Source organism: Pongo abelii, chromosome 6 (genome assembly GCF_028885655.2).
Source record: "Pongo abelii isolate AG06213 chromosome 6, NHGRI_mPonAbe1-v2.0_pri, whole genome shotgun sequence".
NCBI classification, from domain to species: Eukaryota; Metazoa; Chordata; class Mammalia; order Primates; family Hominidae; genus Pongo; species Pongo abelii.
The window spans coordinates 96,314,158-96,341,259 of NC_071991.2; the positions used below are offsets into that span (position 1 = coordinate 96,314,158).

General features: G+C 34.5%; 1 protein-coding gene across 3 annotated transcripts in view; it reads right to left on the reverse strand.

Moving 5' to 3' along the window:
- Nucleotides 1-1,572: 1,572 nt before the first annotated feature.
- GNAI1 (G protein subunit alpha i1) overlaps nt 1,573-27,102 on the reverse strand; it is an 84,831-nt gene continuing 59,301 nt past the window's right edge. For all 3 annotated transcript variants that reach the window (NM_001132282.1, XM_054558910.2, XM_054558909.2), the window contains 5 exon segments: nt 1,573-3,672; nt 8,060-8,213; nt 9,868-9,997; nt 17,161-17,289; nt 21,642-21,799. In NM_001132282.1, the coding sequence (NP_001125754.1) occupies nt 3,482-3,672; nt 8,060-8,213; nt 9,868-9,997; nt 17,161-17,289; nt 21,642-21,799 (762 nt within the window). In that variant the 3' untranslated portion in view covers nt 1,573-3,481.

Genomic DNA, 27,102 nt, shown 5'->3' on the forward strand with positions numbered 1-27,102 from the left:
GATGAAAGACATTAATGAGTATCTCTTCTTTTAAATCTGAAAAACTATTGTGGCTCAGAGGAACTCAGAAGGGCAGAGTGGGGATAGGCGAAACACTACTTACACATTTTCTGGAAATAAGGTAGCATCTTTGGGGTCCTCTGACAGACATGGAGTCAGAAGCCCTGGGTTTAAAACCTTGATCTGGTCTTGCCCAAGTTAATTAACTTCTTTGAGTCTTTTTTGATCTGTAGTTACTGTCAGTATTCAATGAGAACATATGGATTTTAATCAGTACTTTTTCAGTAACAAACTGAATTCGATTAAACTAGATTAGGCATAAAAAAGTAGACTTTTAGAAGGGTACTGAAATGAATGAAGAGAATTTTAGAAACCACAAGCGCCTTAGGGACTTTAAGAATGGCAACTGGGACTATGATTGGCTCACTTGTCCAATGCTGGAGGACTTGGATTGGTCAGGTCTAAGCCTATAGACTGAGAAGTAACAAATGCGACTGGCAGCTCTATCAGAATCATGTAGTTCCCAGAAGGGCACCCTGAAGAACAGATGCCAGAGGAGTCTGAAAGAGGTATCACAAACAAATTTAAAAGTGCCAACAAATTTTACACACCATTTTAAAAGTGCTAATAAAAATAACACTGACAGACACAAATGAACACTTCCCACATTGTAGGCACTGCTCTAAGCATATCACATGTAGTAAGTAATACAGTACTTGGAGGAAAGCCCAGGTTATGCACAGGACATTATTCGGATACAGTGTAGAAAGGAATAAGGAAGTAGTGAAGAAGCCTCAGGTGATGAAGAGCATTAAGGTGCTCTTCATCAGGTGATGCAGGTGATGGGAGGCTAACTTATACTTAATTTTATTGACAAATCAGAGCCAATGTAGATCAAGGCATAGCAGGTGATAGGGCCACAGTTCTATATTAGGATAACTAACCTGGGTTTTTCGGGAAGAGAGAAATGGGAGGTGGTGAATTTAACTAATAAGCCATTTCAAGAGGAAGTTTAGCAAAGACTTCAATAGGTAGTAGTAGGAATAGAAAGGAAAACAAACAAAAAACAGATGTAAGGCTTTGTAGAACTGTCAGTAAACTGAAACGGAGATAAGGAATCCTAAGAGTTCCACCTAATACATGCAGGGCTTAAAACTTAGATGACGGGTTGAGACGTGCAGCAAACCACCATGGCACATGTACACCTATGTAACAAACCTGCATGTTCTGCACACGTATCCCAGAACTTAAACTAAAAAGTTCCCCATTGAAGGAATAAATGATGATGGTACTTAGTAAGGAAAAATGGCAAAGTCAGGGTGAGAACTGGTTTAAGGAGAGAATGATGATGAATTTAGTTTGGAATATAATGAGTTACAGCAGGCAATGAATTCTCAGAAGGGGATATCAAGAAGGCAATTCCAAATGTGGCATCACATCTCATAGCTTGGAGCAGGGAAAATTTGAGCTTCTGGAGTAGCTGAAATTGTAAAAAGAGCATAGAAAAAGAAGAAATGAAGATACAACAGACTGATACTTAAATTCTAATCCAAAATGTACTTAGCCAATAGGTTTGTAAAATTTTAAAAATTTAAATTTATTAGGATTAACACAATTACACAGAACAAAGTTCAGGATTTCATTAATGATGGTCACCAATATGTGCTTCTTTGTGGCTTTTTAACCCATAATTCTCATGATTCAAATTTATTCATATTATAGTTGAATTTCATACATAGCTTCACAATGTGGATATTACAGGTCCACCAGTAAAATTAATGAAAACATATCTGTCATGAAAGGCACATAAATAATCTAAGCTAACACATTTAAGGAATTTTGATAACTTTGAATTTCTTTACATTACAAAGAAGAAAATCCTCCAAACGAAACAGATATGAATATAGTTTATGGTTACACACACACACACACACACACTTCAACAAATATACTTCAACCCACTGACAACGCGTAACTTGGAAACTACTTACCAGCAACGTGTACTGAAAGACTAATTTTTTCCAAGATGAGTAAAAAAAGGAGGGTGGGGTGGGGAGTGCTGTTTACTTTGCTGAAACAAGGTCAGAGACGACACACCATGAATAATCAAAAGAAAATTATTCTATCAAAGCTCAGCATCTAGCTGATACATAACGCTTATTTGAGCATACATATAATCACTGACTTATTAAATACTATTACTCATTTTCTAAGTGTAATTGTCCATTTCATTCTCAGAAATAATAGCATAATTGAAAAAGAAATGATATAAACTCAAGCAAGTGGAGAAACTTGAATTATCTAAGGGAAAAAAGTAATTTTAACAGAGTGTGATAATTACATTTGAAACTAGTTATATGTGTAAATTTAAATCTTGCATTATATCAGCAATAGAGTATTCAAAGATCCTTCTCGTTATCTTCCCAACAAGGAGCTATCATGTATGCTAGGTACAAGAGACTCCTCAAGGGAAATAAAAGCCTCACCAATGAATGTCTCAAAATTCATTATGCCCACAGGTGTTTTTTTTTTACCCAAAAAAATGCTCTTAGGATCTCTCCAAACTTAGTTATAAACAAAAAGTAGTTATTTAAAGTGTATAAAAATTAATATGACACCACCTTTGAGGCAATGCATTAATATCAGCCAAATATTAAAATTCAGAGTGAAAACAAGTGAATAAAAACTAAGTGTGTACAATAAGTCTAAGACACTATATCCTCAAAAATCTGAAATTTTAGTTTTTCAAACCAAATCTAATGTGGAATCTAATGTAAAATTAAATTATTTTATTTTCTTAAAGTAGGAAAAATCAAAATGCATACAATGTTTAAATAGTTGATCCAAAGGCAGGTGTATTCATCTTAAGAACATTTCAATAAAACACATAAAATTTAAAGAACAAATCATGTTATTAAAATAGTCTGTGCAATGTTTGTACAAATAACATTTTTATTAATACAAGTATACATATAATCAAGATAAGGGCTGTAATGTTTCCTAATATTAATTACTGTACTTAAAAATTTACAGGACATGAACATAAATAAAGCTGTTTAAAACTGGCAAACATAGTAATAGTCTGTCATTCAGTACAAGGTATATTTATGTTATTTCCAAAGCCATCATCCTAAAATCCTAAGTTGCCACTCTTAAAACCTAAAAATAATGTCGAAAACTAAAGTCATAAATACATGTATACATACATTTGCATATTTACACTTATGCAGAAATCATCAATATACTAGAGCCCAGCTTTAACACTGTCCTTCAGTTTCACACTGCAGGACCATCTGTCACATTTAAGAAAGGTCCTTCTGTTACTTTCAGTTAAAAAAAACAAAACAGAACAACTTTGGTCAAGTCCCAGATGCATTTGCCTTATATTACATTCTGTGTTGCTGCAAGACTCTAGTCTACAGAGATCCATATATAAGTACTCATTTGGTTTGAAAATGCATTTTACCATTAACTGCAAAACTTAAAAGAGACCACAATCTTTTAGATTATTTTTTATGATGACATCTGTTACAGCATCAAAAACAAACTGCACATTCTTAGTATCTGTGGCACATGTGAAGTGGGTGTATATTTCCTTTGTGTCCTTTCTTTTATTGAGGTCTTCAAACTGACATTGAATATATGCAGCTGCCTCTTCATATGTGTTTGATCCTGAGATGGAAAAAGGAAAGAAACATAACGCAAAAAGTTAAAATAACTGCTTAAAATATTGAATTCAGTTTCATACAGTTTCATTCAGGGACTCCTTAACTGTGCTTTCCCTTCTAGAATGGGAGACACTATTTCTTCTAAATGAAAAACACTCCATGTTAATTACCTTTAATGACCGTAAGTTATCCCTTAAATTAAACAAAAAATTTCCTTTACATGGCATTCCGTGTTCATCATGATCTTTGTTCCCGCCTCAATCCCCAAATGCCAGATCTTTTATCCTCTTATCCTGTGTCCTCTACACCCCAACTCAGATGCTTGATGACGGCATGCTATTTCAGTTCTGGCCCAATGGTGGATAAAAAAATGTTGGCTGAATGCTGATCAGTATTTTTTCCTCCCTTTTCTATATACACATTAATTAGCATTATTCACTCATTTTTCTTTATTCAAAAATTGTACCAAGGTCTACAATGATGTTTAGGAGTATGAGGTTACAAAAAAAGTGAATGACACACTCCAGCTTTCAGGTTATTGACTATAAAAGACTTCCTCTGAGTACAAACACTCCAGAAATTGTTTGGCAATATCTAAAGATAATCACACACACACTCTGACCCCGCAATTCAGTTTCTAGATATACACTTGACAGACCTGTGTATCACTGAAGACATAGAAGAAGTGAGAATGAAAGTACTCAGTAACATGAATTAATCTCCTAAGTGTACTGTTGAGCAAAAGAAGCTAGATGCAAAAAGATCACATACTGTATGATCCAACAATGTTTGAAAAATGAACTGGTGAGGATAAACACCTCACCAATAGTGTCTGTGGAACATGTGAAGTGGGTATATATTTCCTTTGTGTTCTTTCTTTTATTAAGGTCTTCAGTGAGTAATCAGTGATTACTCTGTGTATGGGGTGTGAGTGTGTTATGTGTGTGTTGTGGGGAGGGTGTGATTGGTTAAGACTGAGAGGAAGCATGATGGGGCTTTCTGGGGTCCTGAAGCTGTTTGGTTTCTTGACCTGAGTGGTGGATACTTGTATGTTCACCTTTAAAAACACACTTATGCTGAGGGTGTGTGTGTACATATGTATGTATGTACGTAATATTATAATATACATTAATGTATATAATGTAATGCTCTATGTAATGCTTCAATAAAAAAACTGAAAAACATTCAAATTTCATTTGGAAAAAAACTGTTTAAACCCCTCTTTTGTAGTAATAATCCAAAATTATCTGCCAGGCTTTCAAGGTCCTCTACTACCCAGCCTGCTCTGCAGTGCCATCATTCTGAGATCCTCTCCTCCACACTGGCGCTCACCCCAGGTCCATGTCGTGAGGACCTAACATGCAAAATGCCACCTGTGGTACTGTATGTAGTACTTCGTCTTCATTCTACTTCACCAGCTGAGATCTCTGCCTGCCTTCACATTTGCTCAAAATTGGCACTCCATCTAACTTTTCCTAATTAATCAAATCTAGCTGGGTTCTCTATCACTTAAAAACTTTTTCCTCCTCCTAGAAATAACTATTTCAGTTTTTGTTATATTGCTTTATAGAGTCTTAAATTCTTTTTCAGTGTTGAGTCTCCTAAACTAGAATGTGAACTCTTCAAGAGTAAATATCATACCCCACCAGCCTCATACTCCTTTTATATCTTATAGAATCCAGTGTAATACAATGTGACAAATACCCATAGGAATGTTGTGTAATGTGCTATGACTGCATAGATTATGAGATTTTTATTAGGGATAAAAAGGTACTAAAGGTATCGTCTTTAAGTTTACATTTTAACTCTTTTATATCACTAGAAATCACATACTTTTAAAAATCAAATTTTATTAAATCATAAGTTTCGTTCTCCAAAATTTTAAAGCAATCAACAGCATCTTGTTGGCCCACAGAAGCTAATGCAACTGCTAAATTAAACTATGCTTCAGCCAAACAGCTTACATTGAGTGCCTAGCTCAATTTGCTCTATATATCCTAGGCAGCTAGCTACGTTACCCTAAAAGCTACAACACATATGAATGAACATTCTTCATTCTGATTTTAAGTCTTAAGAAACAAATGGCAAAGTAGGGACAGGAGAGCAAATATGATAGATTGTTTTTTAATGTGTGATAGAATTGTCCTGAACAAAGGTAAGTATAGGTGATAACCAGGTTCAAAAATGAAGAACTGGGAGGCTGATGACACAATCAAAAGGGAAAGAGAAGAGATCTGAGTGTAAACAAGAAAAAGAGTTCTGTTTGAGCTTCAGGTGCTAACCAACCAACCAACCAACCAACCAACCAAACAACAACAAAACATGTATGTTCAAGCAGTTGCTAATGTAAATCTAAGGCTTCAGAGAGAAATTAGGGCTGACCACAAAATTTAGCCTATTGAGAATAGATATGACTATGAAAGGATACAGAGCAAAGATGACATGACTGCAGATGAAATTGGTGAAGTGCAACATACAGTAAAAAGAAGAGGAGGAGAAGGATAACACAGGAGCAGACAGACAGGAGATAAATCAAGTGAGTTGTTTAGGGGCTACACAGGGTTCTTCCACAGCCATAGGAAATTGAGAGTTGTGGCTGAAGCAAGAAGCAACTGAATCAATACTTAGGGCATGCCTTGGAGATCTTAAACAACAATCTTAACTCTGGGGATGTGAAAGAATTATGTAATATTCTTTTTGTGCAAAGATTCTGAAGTCAAGTATTCTTATTAACTTAAGCAAAACACAAGCAAAAATTCCTAAACACACTGTCTACTTGGCAAGGAAAGAGCTAACAAGCATATTCATAGTTGCTCTAAAATCTCCGTAGGTATACAATATTTATGGATTCACTTGGGGAATCTGGTACTATGAATTAGCACAAAATGGCTACATCATAGAATATGATAAAAATAAACTGAAAAATATATTCAAATAAGGGAAAAATTAAGCCATCTTGACTCTGGATAACTTATTTCTAATAAGCACAAAAAAAAGTTCCTGAATACAGTGATTTAGGACTATGACTTTCAAAAAGAAACCAAAGCTTTAAAGTAAGTAACTGTGTGAAATTAGTTTGAACTGAAGTGTAACTTCACAGTACACAAAAAGAGCTATAAGTAACATGATTATATTTACCAAAGAACCCTCCCCTTTTCGTTCCACTGAATGTTTAATTAAATATAGCCTAGTCGTTCATAGTCTAGGAGCAGGAGGACAATGGACTTGGGTATGGAACTGGACTCTGGCTTCATGAAGCCCCGGTATTCTCATTTGTATGGGTAGGGATACCTGAGCACTGACATCACAGGGTTGTCTTAACATTTCCTGTAAAATGGCAGTGAATACTCGTCGTACAATTTACTCAACACAAGACTGAGGAAAATTCTGTTTATAAAAAAACAAATTCTTGAGACTTTAAAAAAAAAAAACAGGAAGAGTAGGGTGAGGGTAAATAACTAAACTCTTCAAACTGTCTAGATTTGGAGATTACATAAACCAGTGGTAATCAAACTACTTGTTTTTTTTAAGGCATATTGAATGCTCCTCACTAAAATAAAACTTTACTCAATACGTAAACCAGATGAAAGCTGAGTTACTCTGCTTTAATGAAAAAGTTATAAGGTGGTGGGTTGCAGGGGGCAGTAATTAGCTCTGTTCCCTCTCCCATTTCCACCTTCAACAGCAACCCAGGAGGTGCTCCAAGGAACTCAACTAAACTAAAACTAATGTTTTAGCCCAACTCCTGACTTCACAGATGGAATACTGAGACCTAGGTGAACTGCCTTGTTCAAGATCAAAGAGCTAATTATGGAAAAGTCAGGACTGTACTTCAGGTCTACTTTCCTTACTCCAGGGAATTTTCCATCATAGTAAAATTAAAGCACTATTGACAGCCTCATTACCAAAGTTTAGGCTTCTTGTGAAACCTTCCCTGCCCTTCTGGAAGAGTTAGCTGCCTCAACGATCCTGTCTTCATTTCCCCTTACTATAATGTTCATGTTCCTTTTTAGCAGTAGGTTGCACTGCTATTGCTTGTTGTTTAAGTATGTCTGTCTTTGAGATTAGATGGTGGGCAGAGACATGTCTTATTTATTGTACATCACACAGTACCTGATATGAAATCTGTTAACTGGATTTAAAAAATAGTATTTTAACTTGGAGTCATCACTAAAAATTATCTAACAGCTTTTCCATAAAATGAATACATTATTTTCATCCACATCTTAAGGAAATTTTTGTGCTCAACTGCAGTTTGATAAATAATACCCCTTAAAGGTCTAAGAATCACTAAGCCAAGAGATTTAAATTAACAACTGAATTCTTGCCTTAGGGGAAGTTTCACTTAGAAATATGTAACTTGACAAGTTATTCCCAGAAAAGTAAAATACCTGCATATTCTGGATAGCATATAGTGAGAGGGCTCTTTTTGATTTTTTCTTCAAAGAGATCCTTCTTGTTTAGAAAAAGTATAATGGATGTATCTGTAAACCACTTGTTGTTACATATGCTGTCAAACAACTTCATGCTTTCATGCATTCGATTCTGTAATAGCAAAAAATAAAATCAATTGTCACTAACAGCAAGGATTTCTGAGGATTATTTTAAAAAATAATAGGTGTTGTAATAAAACAGAGTTTAGTCATTGAAAAATACATAACATATCACAAAAAAACATTTCTGCCATTTCAGAACACACTTTCACTTTAGGTGAGAGAAGTGTCTAATCATCTTTCATCACTTTTTGCATTCAACTTTTACTTGCTAAGTGCCCACTATATGTCATGCTCTGTGCCAGGGAACATCCTGCTACAGGACATTATAATCTAGGGATGTGAAGTGTGAACATGTGAAAAGAAATGACATTGTCATAGAGTTCATTTCATCTAAGTTTCCATTAAAAGATAAATAGAGGTTTTTAAAGATTAATAAATTAAATTGAACAAGCTAAGACCCAATTGGCCCAATACTCTAAATATTATAATAAATATAAATACTGGAAGGACATTTCCAATTCCTGTTTCTTGACCTTCCAGGATCTGTGCTCATCAAAAAGGGCACTGATACATTTTATAGTGCTGAAATGAGAGAAATGAACATGTGGTGTTGCATTGCACCTACTGCACTATAATTTCGTAGACTTGATTTTTAAAATACAATCGTCTCTCGGTATACTCAGGGGGATTAGTACAAACATCCCCAAGGGTACCAAAATCTGCATACATTCAAGTCCAGCAGGCGGTTCGGTGGAACCCGCATACAGGAAAAGCTGACTTTCTGTATACTCAGGTTTTGCATCCCATGAATGTGCTTCGCTGAAAAAAAATTCTCATATATGTGGACCCATGCAGCTTAAACCCATCTTGTTCAAGGGTCAACTGAACAAAACCGACATTTCTTCTCTTTTTCCCCCCACTTTGTAATAAAGTTAACTTAAAATGACAAAGTTTTACATTTCTATTTAAAAACATTTCCCTCATATTAGTGGTACATTGAAACCTATCTGAAAATTACAGGGCAGCAACAAAGCATAACATATATTAAAGATTTACTGGCTGGGTGCGGTGGCTCAGGCCTGTAATCTCAGCACCTTGGGAGGCCGAGGTGGGTGGCTCACCTGAGGTCAAGAGTTTGCAACCAGCCTAGCCAACATGGTGAAACCCCATTTCTACTAAAAATACAAAAATCAGCTGGGTGTGGTGGCATGTGCCTGTAATCCCAGCTACTCGGGAGGCTGAGGCAGGAGAACTGGCTTGAACCTGGGAGGTGGAGGTTGCAGTGAGCAGAGATGGTGCCACTGCACTCCAGCCTGGCAACAGAGCGAGACTCCGTCTCAAAAAAAAAAAAAAAAAGATTAACTAAACTAACAGAAGTAACAAATTAAGAAAAGGGAATCTTGGACTACTATGTAACTATATTTCCATGTGCTATGTTGATATTAGATATAGAAATGCATAGTTAAGCTTACAGGCTTGAGGTGAGATTGACTCTCCATGTTTTCCTTTTCCTCAAGATCCACCTGTGCTTCTCTAGTATATTTCTCTTTTATTAGGCAAATAGAAAAGTTAGAGGAAAGACCCTGTACTTTCAAATTGTTACAGACATTAGAAAGAATTTAAGAATTTTTCTCAGAAAAATTCTTGGCAACACCTTCAGATCTTCATGTTTCAAGCTCAACTCTTAAAGTAGTTCTACTTGCCATTTCTTCATCTTCAGCTAGAACCAGGTCGTAGTCACTCAGTGCTACACAGAAGATGATCGCCGTCACTCCTTCGAAGCAATGAATCCACTTCTTCCGCTCAGATCTCTGACCTCCCACATCAAACATTCTGTTAAGAGGAGAAATGAGTTAACATCACATTAAGTGTTCAAAAAGCTCTGAGAAGTTCTTTAATGCTAACAAAAAAAGCTCCGAATAGTTGTGGAAATGTCTGATGAAAAGGAAGGAGAGGAGGACTTTATGGGAGGAAAAAAATGTCACAAACTGGACTTCTCAAAAGGGGAAAAAAATCTGCTAGTTTTTAAAATTTTTGATTGAAGGGAGGGTATCTCTAAAAAAAAAAAAAAGCGAAAACAAAAATACCCTCAAAAAACGAGACATTAATACACATGAGAACACTTAGAACATTAAAGCAAATACAAATGAATGGATTGCACTGTGTGTAAACACTGAGAAGTCACATGAAGCAACTGGGGAATGCAGAGATCAAAGAGTAAATATTCCATTTACCACAGTCACGGAACACTGAAGCAGAGAACAGAGACCCCCTCCTCCTACTAAAACATGTCGTTTTAACTCAGAAGTAATAAGCAAGGCTTTGATGTAAGGAAGAAACCATTTCAGGTAAGAACATATACGGCAAGCAAATAAAATTCAGATAGGGTAAAATAGGTTTGCATAAAAAGTAAAATCATGATACATTACAAAATGAGAGAACTGAAATATGAAATGAGGGATCCTACTGAATGGCCTTAAAATTTAGAATGAAAAAAATTCAATTTTTACACAATATACAATAGTGGACCACTGTAAGTTAGTGAACAAAGTAGTAGCAAAATCAAACAATATAAAGACAATAGTCTATTCCTTTTCTAAGACTTTATAAAGTTAAGCAAAAGTTAAAATTTGCATAGACTACATTATGCAACCTAGAAATAACCACTTATATAATGAAAACACCATGCGAACTGGTACATTTTTAAAGGCTCCATTTATCTAGATGGTGCACTAATTAAAATAGTCCCTATTTAATTCCCAGGCAAAAAGAATTTTCCCTACAGAGCAGTACTGGCCTATAAACCAAATCTGAGTACATCAACTAGTATTGTTACTTTTATGATCACTTAAGTGGGCTTCTTCATTCTTTTGGCTTAGCTGGTACCATTGTTCATTAAATTCAGGTAAGCTATATAACAAAATGTTTCTACCACAAAATAAATCACAGAGTTAAGATGTAAAAAGCATAGCTGGTAATAAAGATCAAACAAGAACAAAATAAATGACAGTAAATTAAAATGATATAAATTGGGTTACCATTTGCTAAAATGCCCAGGAACACAATTTGAAAATAACTTTAATGAAAAGATAGCATATCTCAGATAACTTCTCTGATTAGATGTCACACATCCCCTGTCCATCCAATAATAGATGTCAATAACAACCCAAATGACCCTAGCCCACATTTCCTCTCTGTGATGGTATAGTTTTGTGTGTTAACTTGGCTACGCCATCATACATTTATCTAGGTGTTATATAATGAAACACTTATTTAGATGTTGCTGTGAAGGTATTTTATAGATATGATTAACATCTGTAATCAGTTTACTTTAAGTAATGGAGACCGTCCTTAATAATATAACAGCCCTCAATCACTCTACAGGCTAAAACTGGCAAAAACTGAGGTTTCCCAGAAGAAAATGTAATTCTTCCTCGACAATGTTATGACATTTCATGTCCAAGCTTGCCAGCCTACCCTACAAACTTCGGACTTGTTAGCCTTCATAATCCCATAAACCAATTCCTTGAAATAAACATAACCTACTGGATCTGCTTTTCTGGTGAATACTGATGACACAACTTTAGTGCAGAGAGTGAGGTGCTACTCTAACAAATACCTAAAAACATGGAAGTGACTTTGGAATTGGGTAATATGTAGGAGGTAGAAGAATATTTAAGCATTTGACAGAAAAGAAAACTACACTATCTTGAAGAGATTGCTGGTAGAAATAGGGAGATTAAAGACAATTCTGCTAAGAGCTGAGATGGAAATAAAGCTGGAAAGAACCTTCTGTTGTCTTAGAGAATACATGTATCATCATGGACAGAATGCTGGTAGATATACAAACGTTAAAGGAGCTTTTAACGAGGCCTCAGAAGGAAATGAAAACATGTTATTATACACTACAGGGAAGACAGTCCTTGTTATAAAGTGGCAAACAGCTGGCTGAACTGTGTGTTTCAGCGCTGGGTGGAAGGTGCAACTTCTAAGCAATGAACTTGGATATTTAACCGAGGAAAACTGCAAGCAAAGTGCAGACGGCTACAGTTTCCTGCTTGCTGCTTATAGCAAAATGAGAGTGGAAAAGATAAACTGAGGAATGAACTATTAAGCCAAATGGAAACAGACACACAGGGAAGGAGGGCATGTGATGACAGGTGGAGAATGGTCCCGGTCATAAACAAAGAACTCAGAGTCTAAGCTAGTGGTTCTCAAACTTTGATGTGACTCAGAATGTTAGGAGTCAGACGTTGCTAGTTTGGGGGACCATCCTTTTGAGGATCAATTAATCCCCAAGCCTTAATTAATTAGAAGCAACATAATTAATCCAGAAGCAACAATGACAGAGAACTGATATTACAAATGATCAAACTGCTTAAGTTTGTTGGAATTCAGAGAGAGCTAGATGAAGAGAATAACTAGAAGAAACACTAATTTTTATCACTGCTTTCATTTTCCATATAATGGTAGCTAAAAATGTACAAGCATTATTCATTGCTCTACACTTATATTAGAAGTATCTTCATTATTTTATGTACTGTTAAGTTCTAAACTACTATTTAAAAAGAGCAAAAATACAGTATGTTCTCCTTCATATGAAAAGATGAGTTTAAACCAACATCACATAGGAAATGAATTTGAGTTTTCTTAGGGATTCTGAAGGGTGGGGTGGAAGGAGATGTTGGACATGCTGAGAAGTGATTACTTATGCCTTAGACTAGCATCTAATACCACTGTCACCAAAACTAACTGGTACAAAGCTGGCTAACCATATATGGATATCAAACTGATAAACTGGATGTTGCATTCCCAAATACATAACACATTTATACTACTATAGAAATGAAACAGAAATTTATCTCATATTATAATTTCAGGATAGAAAGAATGCTTTATATCTGGCAAAAAAAAAGTAAAATAAAATTGCTGATTCTTTAATTAAAGCAAAATGATCCAAATAGACACTGGCCATAAATGCCTAATCACAGGGATAATATGAATTCTTAAATTATGATGCCCTATTGCCTCATTTTGGATTTGTTAATACCAATTTTTTAAATGTGAAACTGAAATTTTACCCAGCAGTTAAAATTAAACAAAGAATTACAACATGATGAGCATGAAAAAACCACAAAATGATGACCACACTCAAGAGTTCCCAGTAGAATTATTCTAAATGCATTTCTGCTCTCATTCATCTGAGGCTCATTTAACCTATAAAAAGCAAAGTTCAAACTATATGTTAGTAATGATAGTAATTTAACAGCATTCAAAATCCAAAATAAGACAAAGTTTATCTGAGGTTCCTGACAGATCTGTGTTTATCTTTAAGTCATCGAATAAAAACAGCAACTAAATACATCAACCTCAACCAAGAAGCCTAAATGGAGTATGATAAACGAACCTCCTGGAAGGATAATGTTGAGAGTCAACTTTACTGAATCCCAGTATTTGCTGGATGTTGAAATGACAAGTTTGAAAAATCTAGGCTGGAAGTGAAAACTATGGTCCTGAAATAAATGTTTAAGAGTGCACCTGACCAAGATGAAAAGTGAATTTTATATAGTCAGACTGCCTTAAGTACCAAATAATCGATTTAATATTTGCCTCTGCCACTTATTACTATCTATAAAGTTCTCACTTTTACAACATTTTTCATAGGCAATAACTCATTTTATTTTTAAGCCTCTAACATAGAGCAAAACTGTAATAGCCTGTTAAGAAACTTAACCAAGTTTACCCAACTACTTATTAGGGGAACCTAGGTCTAGAATCTTTACTTGTTAACTCCAACTCCACACATTTTCTCCTCAGACAATATTGGTCAGAAATAAAGTAGTTCCCCCTTATTCCTGGTTTCACTCTCTGCAGTTTCAGTTACCTGTGGTCAACCAAGGTCCAAAAATATTACAGTATTTTGAGAAAGTGAGACCACATTCACACACTTTTTAATTATAGTATGTTGCTATGATTGTTCTATGTTATTATTAGTTGTTAGTCTCTTACTGTGCTGAATTTATAAACTTTATCATAGATATGTATGCCTACGAAGAAACATGGTGTATATAGGGTTCAGTACTATCAGCAGTTTCAAGCATATATGGGGGGTCTTGGAACGTATCCCCTTGAATAAGGGGAGATACCGTAAGCCATTACCTGAACATAATTTAAGTTTGCTTTAGAACATAATCTTTAAAACAAGGTGAAGAAAAACAAAAACAGAATCTAAGGTATACTAGGTTAAAAAAAAAATTCTAAGTCCCAATCTAATAGTGAACTTCCTTGTCATTAAAATCACTTCTTAGTTTTAAGATAAAACGACAATATTCTCCAGATCAGACATATCTGATTACTTGAAATCAGAGTACTGAGTTTATTTAATATTATGGAAATAGTAATGAGCAGACTAAAAGAAGTTAAACGATTTCAGTAACAGATGACAGCAGCATAAAATGTCCACTGAAGGCTTTTTAGAAAAAAAATGAAAATTAAAAAAAAGTATATGCAAAACCATAGCATGTATTAAAGCACAAAGCTAATGTTGCCAAATAAATTAATTATTACCTATATCTTTGTTTAAGAAAGCAGGTCAATGTTTGTTTTTTGGAGAGAAGTAGCCATGAAAAATTGAAATAAAGCTTTAGTTTTCTGTAAATTCAATTACATGAACCACCCGTAAATCAGTGACAAGTGATAGTAACAAATGTATTAAATTTAAAATACTTATGGAAGCAATCAGAAGTATCGCTGCATATAATTTAACAGTGTTCACTACTTGTAACAGTGAGATTTCTTTATGAGGTGAACCGATAATTATTTTTTCTCTCACTTAGGAACCTTTTTTCCAGATGATTTTAGAAATTCTGCTTTATCATCACGACCATTTCAGAGCAATAGAGTTAGCTGAAGCAAAGCTTAATCCATAATTCACAGTAAAGATTTATTTAGAATGATTATGTTGAATCATAAAATTTTTAATGAAAATAAAAAAGACAAAATAATTTCGATAACGACATGGGACACTCCATTTGCAAACCAAATGCAGATAAATTACTTTTTTGCAAACAGAATAATATAACAGTTTATTCTGCTTTTTGCTTTTGTAATCTTTTAAAAAATTCTTTTTGGTACTGTGGGGATGGAGTTGGGTAAAAGATAGATATACACAGTCTTGTAAAGTTTGAATTTCTACAAAGAAACCAAAAACCTCCACTAAACATAATCTTAAAAAAAATCACAAACTGGTAACAAATGATTTATCTAATCCTTCACTGTATTTAAAAGTTGAAATTTAGAAAAACATGAAATATTAAAATTTTCCTTAAAAAACAGATCATAAACACCTTTTCTAATCCAATTTCCTGCAGTGACAACTGGAGTGTGCTCAATTTGGGTCAACGTTATCTATAAAGCTCTGCAGCTGTGAGATGATATCTAATTGATGCCCATGACTGCAGTGGCAATCTTCCTTAAAATCAATCTTAACTTTGTTGGGTTAAAAACAAATAAAAATATCCCTATCTGTTAAACTTAAAAGAACAACAAAATTCCTGTAAGTCTATAACTCATTTAATTCTAGCATTTTTATTATTTTCATTTCCAGGAATATTTGGTGTAGGACATGCATAGGTGTTAATACTGTGTGAATAATGTGACTCTATTATATTCATATAAATTAGTCATTGACATCAGACGGGCCTCCCAAAGCTGTCCAAGGGCTTTGTGTTTGGTGTTCCTTCAGCTGAACACTCAACTGGCACTTGGGACATGTGACATTTTAAATGAATGTGAATTATAAGAAACTAGATTTTAAAAAAAGAACTTCTGCCTCTTTATTTAGCTTCAATGTACTGAAATAAATAATACTAAGAAGCAAAAAAGGAACATCTGTATTTTTTAATTAGTTTTTTTTTAACATCAAGTAACACTACAGTGGTCTTAGATGTCTATGAAAATACAGAAGTTTTGTTTCAGTAGAATATCCTGTGATGTTATTTTATTAATGTATATATCTTTACATAGGATACATAATTTCTTTTTTCACGATTTTACTATTACTTTAATAGAAATGATGAATAACAGTACAGACTTAAAGGCAATTTTGTTTGAGTGAACAATGAAATGAGTAGGTGGAACATTTTAGAAGAAGAAAGTCATGGTGATGACTAGCAGATGACCTGGAAGGGAAACAGATTAACTGACCAGGAAGGCTGTATAGATAAAACAAGACTGCAAATGAAAACATTATATTTCGTTGTGTTTGAGTCCAACAGTTTTCCTCATACCTTGGAAAATGTTATTTACTGGAAAAAGAGAAAAGTAGTTTTGTAAATTTGAATATGATGTTTTACTAAACTTTCCTGAGCCTTGTTCATCATAAAATGAGGGAACTGGAAAAACATGCACTCCAAGACCCCTTGCATTTCTAAAGACTACAATTCGGTGCTTTTCTGCTCCGACCTCAGTAAGTGGATATTCAGTACACTTTAAATGAATACTTCTTATCATGAAATAGTGCATAAGGACCACCTTCATAGGGAAGGTAAGCTCCCTATGAAGAAAACTGTTCACGAAAAAATTGTTAAAGGTGCTCTTCTTAATATTTCCATAAATAAGCACTTATGCTATCAGTAAAACTTGCTTTCTTTTTACCTAAAAATAGATGGCAACACTTTCCGGAAACACAGTATATTAGAGCAGAATTTTCTGTTTAGAAATAAAAGCCAAAAACTATTTTGTTTGAATCACTGTAAAAACTACAGGCAAAACGGAATTTGTCTGGATAGATTTTCTTAAATAAAAATGTTCCTCTTAGGAATGCTTTTTTTGACTTCTTTCACCCAAACATTCTTTTGTCCAATCATCTGAAGAAAGTTTTTTTCCAACTGTAATTTCCAACTGTAAAAATACTGTAAACTTTTATTATACCTTTTATTTCTAAAGCAATGTGTTTTTATCTAAATTTAGAAATCATATATTTCAAAGCTACTCACTTAAAATGAAGATCTTTGAAAGTAAAATGGGTTTCAACAATTCCTGTAGTTTTCACTCTAGTTCTGAGAACATCTTGTTGAGTCGGGATGTAATTTGGTTGAGCTATTCTGTCCAAGTCATTCAAATAGCTGAAAAAAATTAAACAAAACAACATGTTAATGGTAAATATAGCCAATAAAGATCATCCAAAACAAAAATTAAAACACATTTCAATACAAGCGATAATCTGAAATCACTAAAAGTTTTTAAATTTGTGTGTAAAGATATAAACCAGTTTAAGCTTGTATCTTATCTTATATAACTCCCACGGAAATAAAAATGTTTACACCTCTGCAACCACAAAGCTCTTTTAGCATTTTTTAAATGTGTACTTTATTTCTTAGGGACAGTTATCAGTGATTCAAAGGAAAAAGAATAACTTAAAAAAAAAAGCTAATACACACCATGAGTTTGTTTCTTAGAATTCTTTATCACACCTTTTGGATATAGCACTGTGTTTATGATCCAGACATCATTCTTTTTTTACTGAAGATTTTTAAGGTCTTAATTTTGGAGCAAGTAGTGATGAAAGCTCTGCCCAAAGGCTGAACGAGATGTTTCTTTTCAACTAGTCTTATGTTACATACAGGAAAACAGCACATACTCCTTTATGCTGCACTTCACTGCTCTCTAAATCAATACATGTTTTAGTCACTCATGTAATACTCTCTGCCACTGGTGCTACATATGTTGTGATATAAAAATGTAGTGGTATCATACCATGCAATGTAAGAGAGTAAGTTATCTTGTGTCAAATTATATGGTATAGTCAGTAATTCACAGAAAATACAGGTATGGAGAGATTAATGTGGACCTGAGTGATTAAAGAAGGATTCATGGATAGTGAGGGGTCTGAACAGAAACATGAATAATGGGGATGGAAGAAAAGGAATGACACTGCCCCAGGAAAAGCTGTAAATCAGTATGGAGATGGGAACAGTTGCATGTTCTTTCTTGGAGAGTAAAGCCACTAGTAAGCTATATAAAGTCTTAAATGAGGAGTTTGGAATGAGTCCTAAGGTCAGCTGAATGTAGAGACCACCACCGCAGTGTTTTTATTATGAGACCTATAAGGTGACTGATAACTTAGAAATAAAAAAATGTTTAGACAGTCAAGTGTATGTATGTGGTAATTATACTAGAATAACATAGAGAGATGACAGCCTGAGTTATCTGTATTGTATTTACTGAATTTAAGAGAATCTTATTATCACATTGGTGATAATCCTCCAGTACTTTCTCTGTGCTTTTAATTCCAAATGTTTTACTTTACTGTAAGAAAATCCGACTTGACTTAAATCAAACAAGCCACGGCAAGATTCTACTGCCTCTTTAAAATAATGAGCTACTCTTATTTAAAATGTTCTTTGAGTACTCATAGATTTCTTTGCTTAAAACTGTTACACTTCGGCAGGCGCGGTGGCTCGCGCCTGTAATCCCAGCACTTTGTGAGGCTGAGGTGGGCGGATCACGAGGTCAGGAGATCAAGACCATCCTGGCCAACATGGTGAAACCCCGTCTCTACTAAAAATGCAAAAATCAGCTGGGCATGGTGAGGCGTGCCTGTAATCCCAGCTATTCAGGAGGCTGAGGCAGGAGAACTGCTTGCACCTGGGAGGCCCAGGTTGCAGTGAGCCAAGATCACGTCACTGCACTCCAGCCTGGAGACAGAGCCAGACTCTGTCTCAAAAAACAAACAAAAAAAGCACAAAAAATACAGAAACAAAACAAAACAAAAAAACTGCTATAGTTCAAAAAAATCTCTAAAAACAGTATTTCAGTAAGACAAAGAAGAAAAGCAGGCACTGTGAAAAATTCTGATTGTTTTAAATGATTACAAATTTAAAGTCTGAATTGGTGGCTAGTCAGTCCTAATGGGCAACTTATCTGCATCTTAGCATCCCCAGTCAAGAACTCATAGATCAAGATGCCCTCTAATCACTATGGAGAAAAATGTTTCTAAGACTTTCTTCATTCCTAAAAAGCAGCCGCATTAGTGCCATCTTAAGGTCACAAGTATTAGAAATAAAATAATGTAAAACGAAAGCAATATATTTTTCATTTTATAATTTTAATTTTTTTTTTGAGACATGGTCTTGCTCTGTCACCCAGGCTGGAACACAGCTGTGCAGTCACAGCTCATTATAGCCTCAACCTTCTGGGCTTGGGTGATTCTCCTGACTCAGCCTCTCAAGTAGCTAGGACTACAGGGATGGGCCACCATGCTGGCTAATTTTTTTATTTTTACTTTTCGTAGAGACAAGGTCTCAGTATGTTGGCCAGGCTGGTCTGGAATTCCTGGGCTCAAGCGATCCTCTCACCTCAGCCTCCCAAAATGCTGGGATTACAAAGCATGAGCCACCAATGCCCGGCCTATGTTTCTGTTAACTCACGTCCAAGTAGTGTGCACAGGAGAGATGGTCTTGGACAAGAGACTGAGGGGTCTGGAAGTTCCCCCATATAGTGAGAAAGAGAACTTCAATCTGTCATTCCCGAGTAGTACCCCTTAATTACTGAAGTAGCTCCTTTTGCTGGGCTCAACTCAAAGCAATCTTCTCATAATAGTGACTCCCACTTAAATCTCTACAGATGCTGGTGGTGTCAAAGCAAATATGGTTTAAGAGTTGTGTTCTTCCTGTAAGTATTTTTTCTAATTTGTCTTCTAGCTTCTGTGATGTCTGGTTTATGAATTCATTCATTATTAAACAAGATCATATTGAATGATGACTGGGTCAGGCTATGGGAATACAATATTAGGTAAAAACACATTATTGAATTTACAATGTAATGGCAGAGACAGAAAATAATCAAATATTCACAACATAAATAGAAACAAAATAACCTCAAAATAAATGTAAAGCTGAAGAAAAAGTACATTAGGAGTACCTAAAACTGGAGAGCAAGGACCAACTCAGTGGGTCAAGGAATATTTCTTTGTATAGAGTATGATACCAGTTGGAGAGATGGGCTACATATTCAATATGTTTATGTTATATATACATGTATAAACCACGTAATAATACATATGGTTAATACAAGTGTAAAATGTTAAAAATATGGATTAAGAAATACAGGGTTATAAAGATTGATATGGGTGATACAATATTCATTATTTCTTAAACACACTAAATCACACAACATATAGTACCTAGTCAGATGCTGAACAAATAACACAATTCGCTCTTCAGGAGCCACACCTCATTTATTTATTCATTGTGGCAAAGTGCATGCATTCACCTAGACCTTTCAAAATTTGTCATCTATCTAATCCTTACTTGTGTCCCTAACAGCCAACGGCTGTGTCAAGAAAATGGAACAATCCTGGAAAGTAAAACAAATGTACAACATAGGTTTTAAGAGCAATACATATCATATAGGACATTTTGAGTATGTGTGGCAAATTATAAATTTTTTTTTGTTTTTGGTGTTGTTCTATGGAGATCACCAAACAGAAAGCTCCCTGATTAGGTTTTCTTTTGTTTCTTTTTTTTTTTTTGAGACAGGGCCTCACTGCATCTCCAGGCTGGAGTGCAGTGGTATGATCATGGCTCACTGCAAACTCAAAGTCCTGGGTTCAAGCAATCATCCTCTCTCAGCCCCGCTGAGTAACTGGGACCACAGGTGTGCACCATCACGACTGGCTAATTTTTGTATTTTTGGTAGAGATGGTGGGGGGAGGTCTCACTAAGTTACCCAGACTGGTCTCAAACACCTGGGCTCAAGTGATCTGCCCACCTTAGCCTCCCAAAGTGCTGGGATTACAAGCAATGAGCCACCTCACCCAGCCTCCCTGATTAGGTTTCATCACAACTTGCTTTGCAAACTTTCTGGGGACACCACCTGAAAATTCAAGGCAGATTTTTCTTCCAAAAAACTGTACTTAAATATCTGGAAACAGTGTCAAATACAACAGGGCACACACACAACTGACAATTTTCAAATACATAGCTATTTTACTTAGTAAAAAAATACCTTGGAGTCATCTTGCAGTCCTTCAAAAAATCCCTACTTACAGTACCTGTCATTGGACAACTAACTCTTCTCAGGCACTGCTAACACAATGAAAAGAACTCAAATCAGTTACATTCTCATTAAGATAGCTCCAAGTAAACTAGAAATACACCCCAATTCAGAGTGGATTTTGGAAAGTTCCAGTTACTACTTTCTTGAAAATATATTGGAAAAGGTACCACTCTCCATGTTTCAATTAGAGTTACATAGCATGAGTCTCTTGAGACACTACTGAACATATAGGAAATAACATTGCTATCTACACACACACAACACACATAAGACAAAGTTTTAAAATATTGTCATCCTGAATATCCTAAGTTGTACAAGAATGTGTCAGCCAATTCTGCAATAAAATTGACTTGGAAGTATATTTGACTTGCAAGTAATTATTCATGATAGTTTAGTTCTGAAGTATATGATTACTTACTATGCTGCAGAATCATTAAGCTGGTACTCTCGGGATCTGTTGAAACAGGCTTGTACACCACTATCTTTCCACAATCTCTTTATAACTCCAGCAAGTTCTGCAGTCATAAAGCCTTCTTCAGCAGCTCCAGCTAGCACAAAGAGTTGGCGTGCATCATCCTGAACATTCAAAGGACATTTTTTTAAGTAAAAAGGGATATGTTAGAGATAAAAAGTACAAAGGAGACAATTTTAGAGTTAAAAAAAAAGGCAATAGTGAATTTCCTTTGTTTTTATTAACATGTCATTACTTTTCTTTCTCTAAGGCACCACTTAAAAATTGGCTTGACCAAAAGACAATAATCATACACCATATGTCTATGTTTTGTGATCTGTCAAGGCACTAGGAAGCTGGAAGAATAATTAAGGTTCCAGCTTATAAAGGGGATATTAGCCAATTATCTACTAAACAGTTTGTTGTGTATTGAAGATGATCATTTTTGAGAAAACAGAAGAAGAACCTATGTCTTCCTCTCTCCTCAAAATGTTTTCTAAACTAAGAAACACAACTTTCAAAGATTAGAGATAGAATTGAATTAAGTGTTAGCTTTCTGATATATCTGATAGTTGCAAAGTAAGTTCAGAGAAGGGAGAAATCAATGTGGAGTGGGCAAGACCAGAAGACTAATTTCATATAATGGTCTGAGATTTTCAGGAGATTTTAAGTATGGACACATTAAAATCAATGGGGCAGAAGTTGGGAGCAGGTGTTTTGCTAATCCAGGCATAGAAAACAAAATAAGCACAGCTTTGGAGGAGAAATACTCATGATATATATAGAGGACAGTATGTAAAAATTTCTAAATGAAAAGATACTTTATATAAAGTTAAACTTTGCTTAAAATTTGAGGCTACTCATATTTGGTTATTCTGATCCACAAGTAATCAACCACTCTAAATCAGTGTGTGGTCCAACAGAAATATAATGTGCAACACTAATACAATCTAAATATTCTAATAGCTACATTTTTAAAAGCTTTTTTAAAGCTAGGTGAAATGATTTTTAACAGTATACTTTATGTATAAAAATATCAATTCATTTATATGTAATAAATATACAATTATATTTCATATTTTTACATACATACTACAAAATCTGGTGTGTATTTTATGAATACAGCCCATTTCAACTCAAAGTAGATACATTTTAAGGATTCAGTAGCCACATGCGGATAGCAGCTACCATACTGGATATCGTAACTCTAGTTTCCAAGTAATAACACAATTAAAAAAAAGCAAAACAATAAACAAACAAAAAACCCAGATGTGAAGTTTCTTTCTTCACAGAGATTCTCCTTAACTTGAGATACGTAGCTTTAAGATAACTGGGTGGACAATTCCTAATTTCTTTCAAGAGGCATTCTTCCAAAGTATTGTAGCAGATGCTTATAAAGTGATGGCACACATTATTATAAGGGGTATAGAAGAGAAGCAGCATTTGGTGACACAGGCTAGCAGAGTGTACTAGCTGACAATATAAATTCATGCTGCTGCCAATTTGTGAAACATTTTCTTTTCAGCTGGAACCCATCATGAAAAATAATTAAGTTTCTCAGCATGAGAACATATTATTCAAGCATATGCTTCCCTTTTTAGCAAATCACAAGAGAAATGCATGCAAGCAAGTGACACGTGCATGATATCCTTAATAAACCTCACATAACATGGTTTCAAGTCATTCTTAGCACCATTAGTCTAATTCCAGTAAACAATTATTCAATTATCCAAATTATTACCTATACATGAGAAATTTCTGAATCGGACCATTTTTATTTATTAAATTACATCAAATATAACCTTTCTATTTTAGAAAAGTACTTTTTGCTTAAGTAGGTTTTTAAATGAGCTTTCATTATGACATCTTCATTCAATTTCAATAGCGTTTTTTGACAAAAAAAGACTAATGCCCTCCAGTATGGGTCACAAGATCACATTCTTCTCAAACTTTCCAGGAATAGGCCTGAAGTAAAGACTTAAGAAACTTTGGAAGCTGTATTTATAAAATGCATTCTCTTTGTGGCATTAAAAAAATGTTTCTTTTTCATAATTCTACATATAAGTGAGATGATGTAATATTTTTCTTTCTGTGTTTGGCTTATTTCACTAAGCATAATGCCCTCCAGGTTTCCAAAAAAAAAAAAACCCACAGAAAAAAAATAGGTCAAGGTTAAATATACAAAGATACAGAACAAACCAGTAGTTATGGTTATGGGGTGGGGGAGGAGAGGAGGGAGAGGAAAGAGAAAATAGAGAGACATACTGAAAGAATACAAAGTAGCAGATACACGGGATGACCAAGTCTAGAGAAGCAGAGACTGAAGTACAATATGAGGACTGTAGCTAATTAAAATGTACTGTATTCAAGATTTTTGTTAAATAGGTTTTAACTGTTCTTCTAGCCAAAAAAATTAACTATGTGAGATAATGGGTATGTTAACTTGCTCCACTGTAGTAACCGTTTTACTATCTATATGTATCTCATAACATCAAGTTGTAAAGCTCAGATAATTTTTTCAAGCCTCTTTTCTTTAAAAAAAACTTACTGGGATTATTCACTTCCACATCATTACCAGGACATTCAGGTGTGTCTATAGATGAGCTTTCAGGCAATAAATCTGAGCAGGAAAACACTGCTGAAATTATTCTACCTCATCATCTGTATAAAACGAACCCAAGGCACAAAGAGGTTAAGCAACTTACTTAAAGTTCCATGGCTAATCACCCTATCATACAAATTAGGGAGTCAACGGTTCATTATCTAAAACAGGATAAATTTTAAAAACATAGAATGATGACAACGATTTTATCTTGCCATGGAATGAGGTCTTTGCAAAATTTGTGAGAAAGAAAATTACTTAACATTTATAAATATAAATGTGAGTGTACCAAAACAGTGTGATACAGAGTAGAAAAAGAATAGGGATTACTTAAGAGAAGACTGGAGTTTGGTAAGGAGGGTTACAGGTTAATAAAGCAGTTTACAGGAAGTCTTTGTGGTGGTGAAAAGAAAGAAACATTATTTGCCAGGCAATTATTCGACATAAAAATTCCTTGGATGTAGCAAAGCTAAAATATTTTCAAATTACTAAAAGCTAAATAAAAATCAGATGATTTAGAGAAAGTAAATTCCAGTTCATATAACCATGTGCTCCGAGAACTCAGAAAGGAGCTATGAAGCACTATTTTGTCGAGAGACAAATAAGTCCTCGTTCCAAGCGGTGGTCAGGGGATATCTGGCATGCTGTACTTATTTAGTGATTACATGTTTTATTTAAAGCTGTCACCCACTTGATGAAAATGCAGAAGAGTCTGCCTAGGATGGGAGGAGAAGACTTTAAGGGAGCATGATGGCTGTCGTCTGACATAATTAAAGGTAAGGAAGAACAGAGTTCATGTCTAGGCACAGAGCAGAAAAAGGAGCATTCTTACAGCAAAAGATATCAGAGTTCATCTCAACTAGAGGAATTTTTTTTTTAAATAATCAAAACCACCTGAAAAACAAAAAAGGGAAGGGGAATGAGAGACAGAGGTTTTAAAGCAAAGATCAGATGACTATTGTAATACAGCAGATAGAATTTATGTATGAGATTAAGAGTTTAAATTTAAAAAGATCTGCAAGCCCTTCTAAAATAGAAGCTAAATAATATGGTAATAGAGTGTTATTGAGAGTTTTTAGCATGAAGGGCTGTTGAATTTTATTGAAGGCCTTTTTTTCATCTACTGAGATAATCATGTGTTTTTTGTCATTGGTTCTGTTTATGTGATGGATTACGTTTATTGATTTGCGTATGTTAAACCAGCCTTGCATCCCAGGGATGAAGCCGACTTGATCAGATGTTAAAGAGTTGCTTTAAGGAATACATACATGTAAAATAATTTTTTTTTCTAAAAGTACAAATATAACCAAAGTAAAAATGTCTTGAGGAAATGAAATAGGAAGTCATTTTTTTTTCCCCATAAGAATACTTAAAAGGGGGAAAAAGCCTAAAATAAAAAGCTAATTTTAACTAAATTGCAGAGATAAATTTTTAACTAAATTGCAGTGAATTTAGCATGAAGTATGAGTTTCATTAAGTCAAGAAGGGAAATTATCAATAAACATATTATATAAATATACAAATTTATAAATCTTATACATGTATAGATATATTTTTTCAAATTGGTAAAATGGAGAAATATTGACATGTAAGTGTTCTTTGTATTGACAAGAGAACTTGTCAATACAGAAACATGAGATAAGTGAAATGAGAGAAAAATACTGTATTAGAAGCACACATTCATTTCAAATGGTGGCTAGTATCATTTTGCCACATATATATCAATATTTTTCAGAATCAAAACAAAAACCATAAGTTTCTTCATCTTAGTTCTCAAACATAAACCAGAATACTACTATAAATGATTCAAACATTCATGTGGAAAAAGCAAGTAAAAGTAACAAGGAGCATTTTGAAAAAGACTGGGAGCACAGGGATGTTATTATCAGATATTAAAAGACTACAATATGTAGAAACAGTCTACTACGAAGGCAGATCCATAGGGGAAAAAAATCGCAAATCTGAACTTATTACATGATAAATGTGGCAAGATAAATCAGTCAGAAAAGATACGATTAATCCAGTAACACTGGTGATAATCAGATAGCCACCTGAAGAGAAATAAAATAATGTGCATCCTTACTCCATGCATATAACAAAACATGCTTCAGACAGATTAAAAAATAAACACAGAAACAAATGTTAAAATTCACTCCCTTGAAATTCCCCTTGCTTTAAAAAGAGCATCAATATTTGGTAAATCTTTTGTTGAGAGAGGATGTTCTACATTTAAACACAATGGAAGAAATAACGGGAAGATTTAAACATTTTTTAAAATACAGTATTACCATAACATTAATGGCAGTGAAGTAAAATGTGACTTACTAAACATTTGTATCAATGGACAAAGGGTTAATACATATGCACATATAAACAAGCAAACAGATCATCAAAACACCAAGATTCCAAGTGGTAAATGAATAAAGTGCACAAGCCACATAGAAAAATAAAAATATAATCAATAGACAGGGAAAACTGTTCAGCTACATTAAAAATGGAAAATTCAAATTAAACTGATACATGATTTACTAACAACAAATTAGCAAAGATTTTTTAAATACAGACTCCTAAATTTTGGCTGCCCACAGTGCTAAGAAAAGGCATTCCAAAAACTGCTACAAGGAAGGTAAACTGATAGAACCTTTCTAAAAAACAACCTAACAAATCTGGCAGACAGACACAGACTAACTAATGAAAGTAAATAACAAAGTTATTGGAACAGAAAAATGGCCATTATGCAGGAAAATGTATGAGGCTTGGGGGGAAAACTTATTTAAGTCAATTCAAGGTGAGGTTTCCTACTCCTCACAGCCTATATTCTAAATA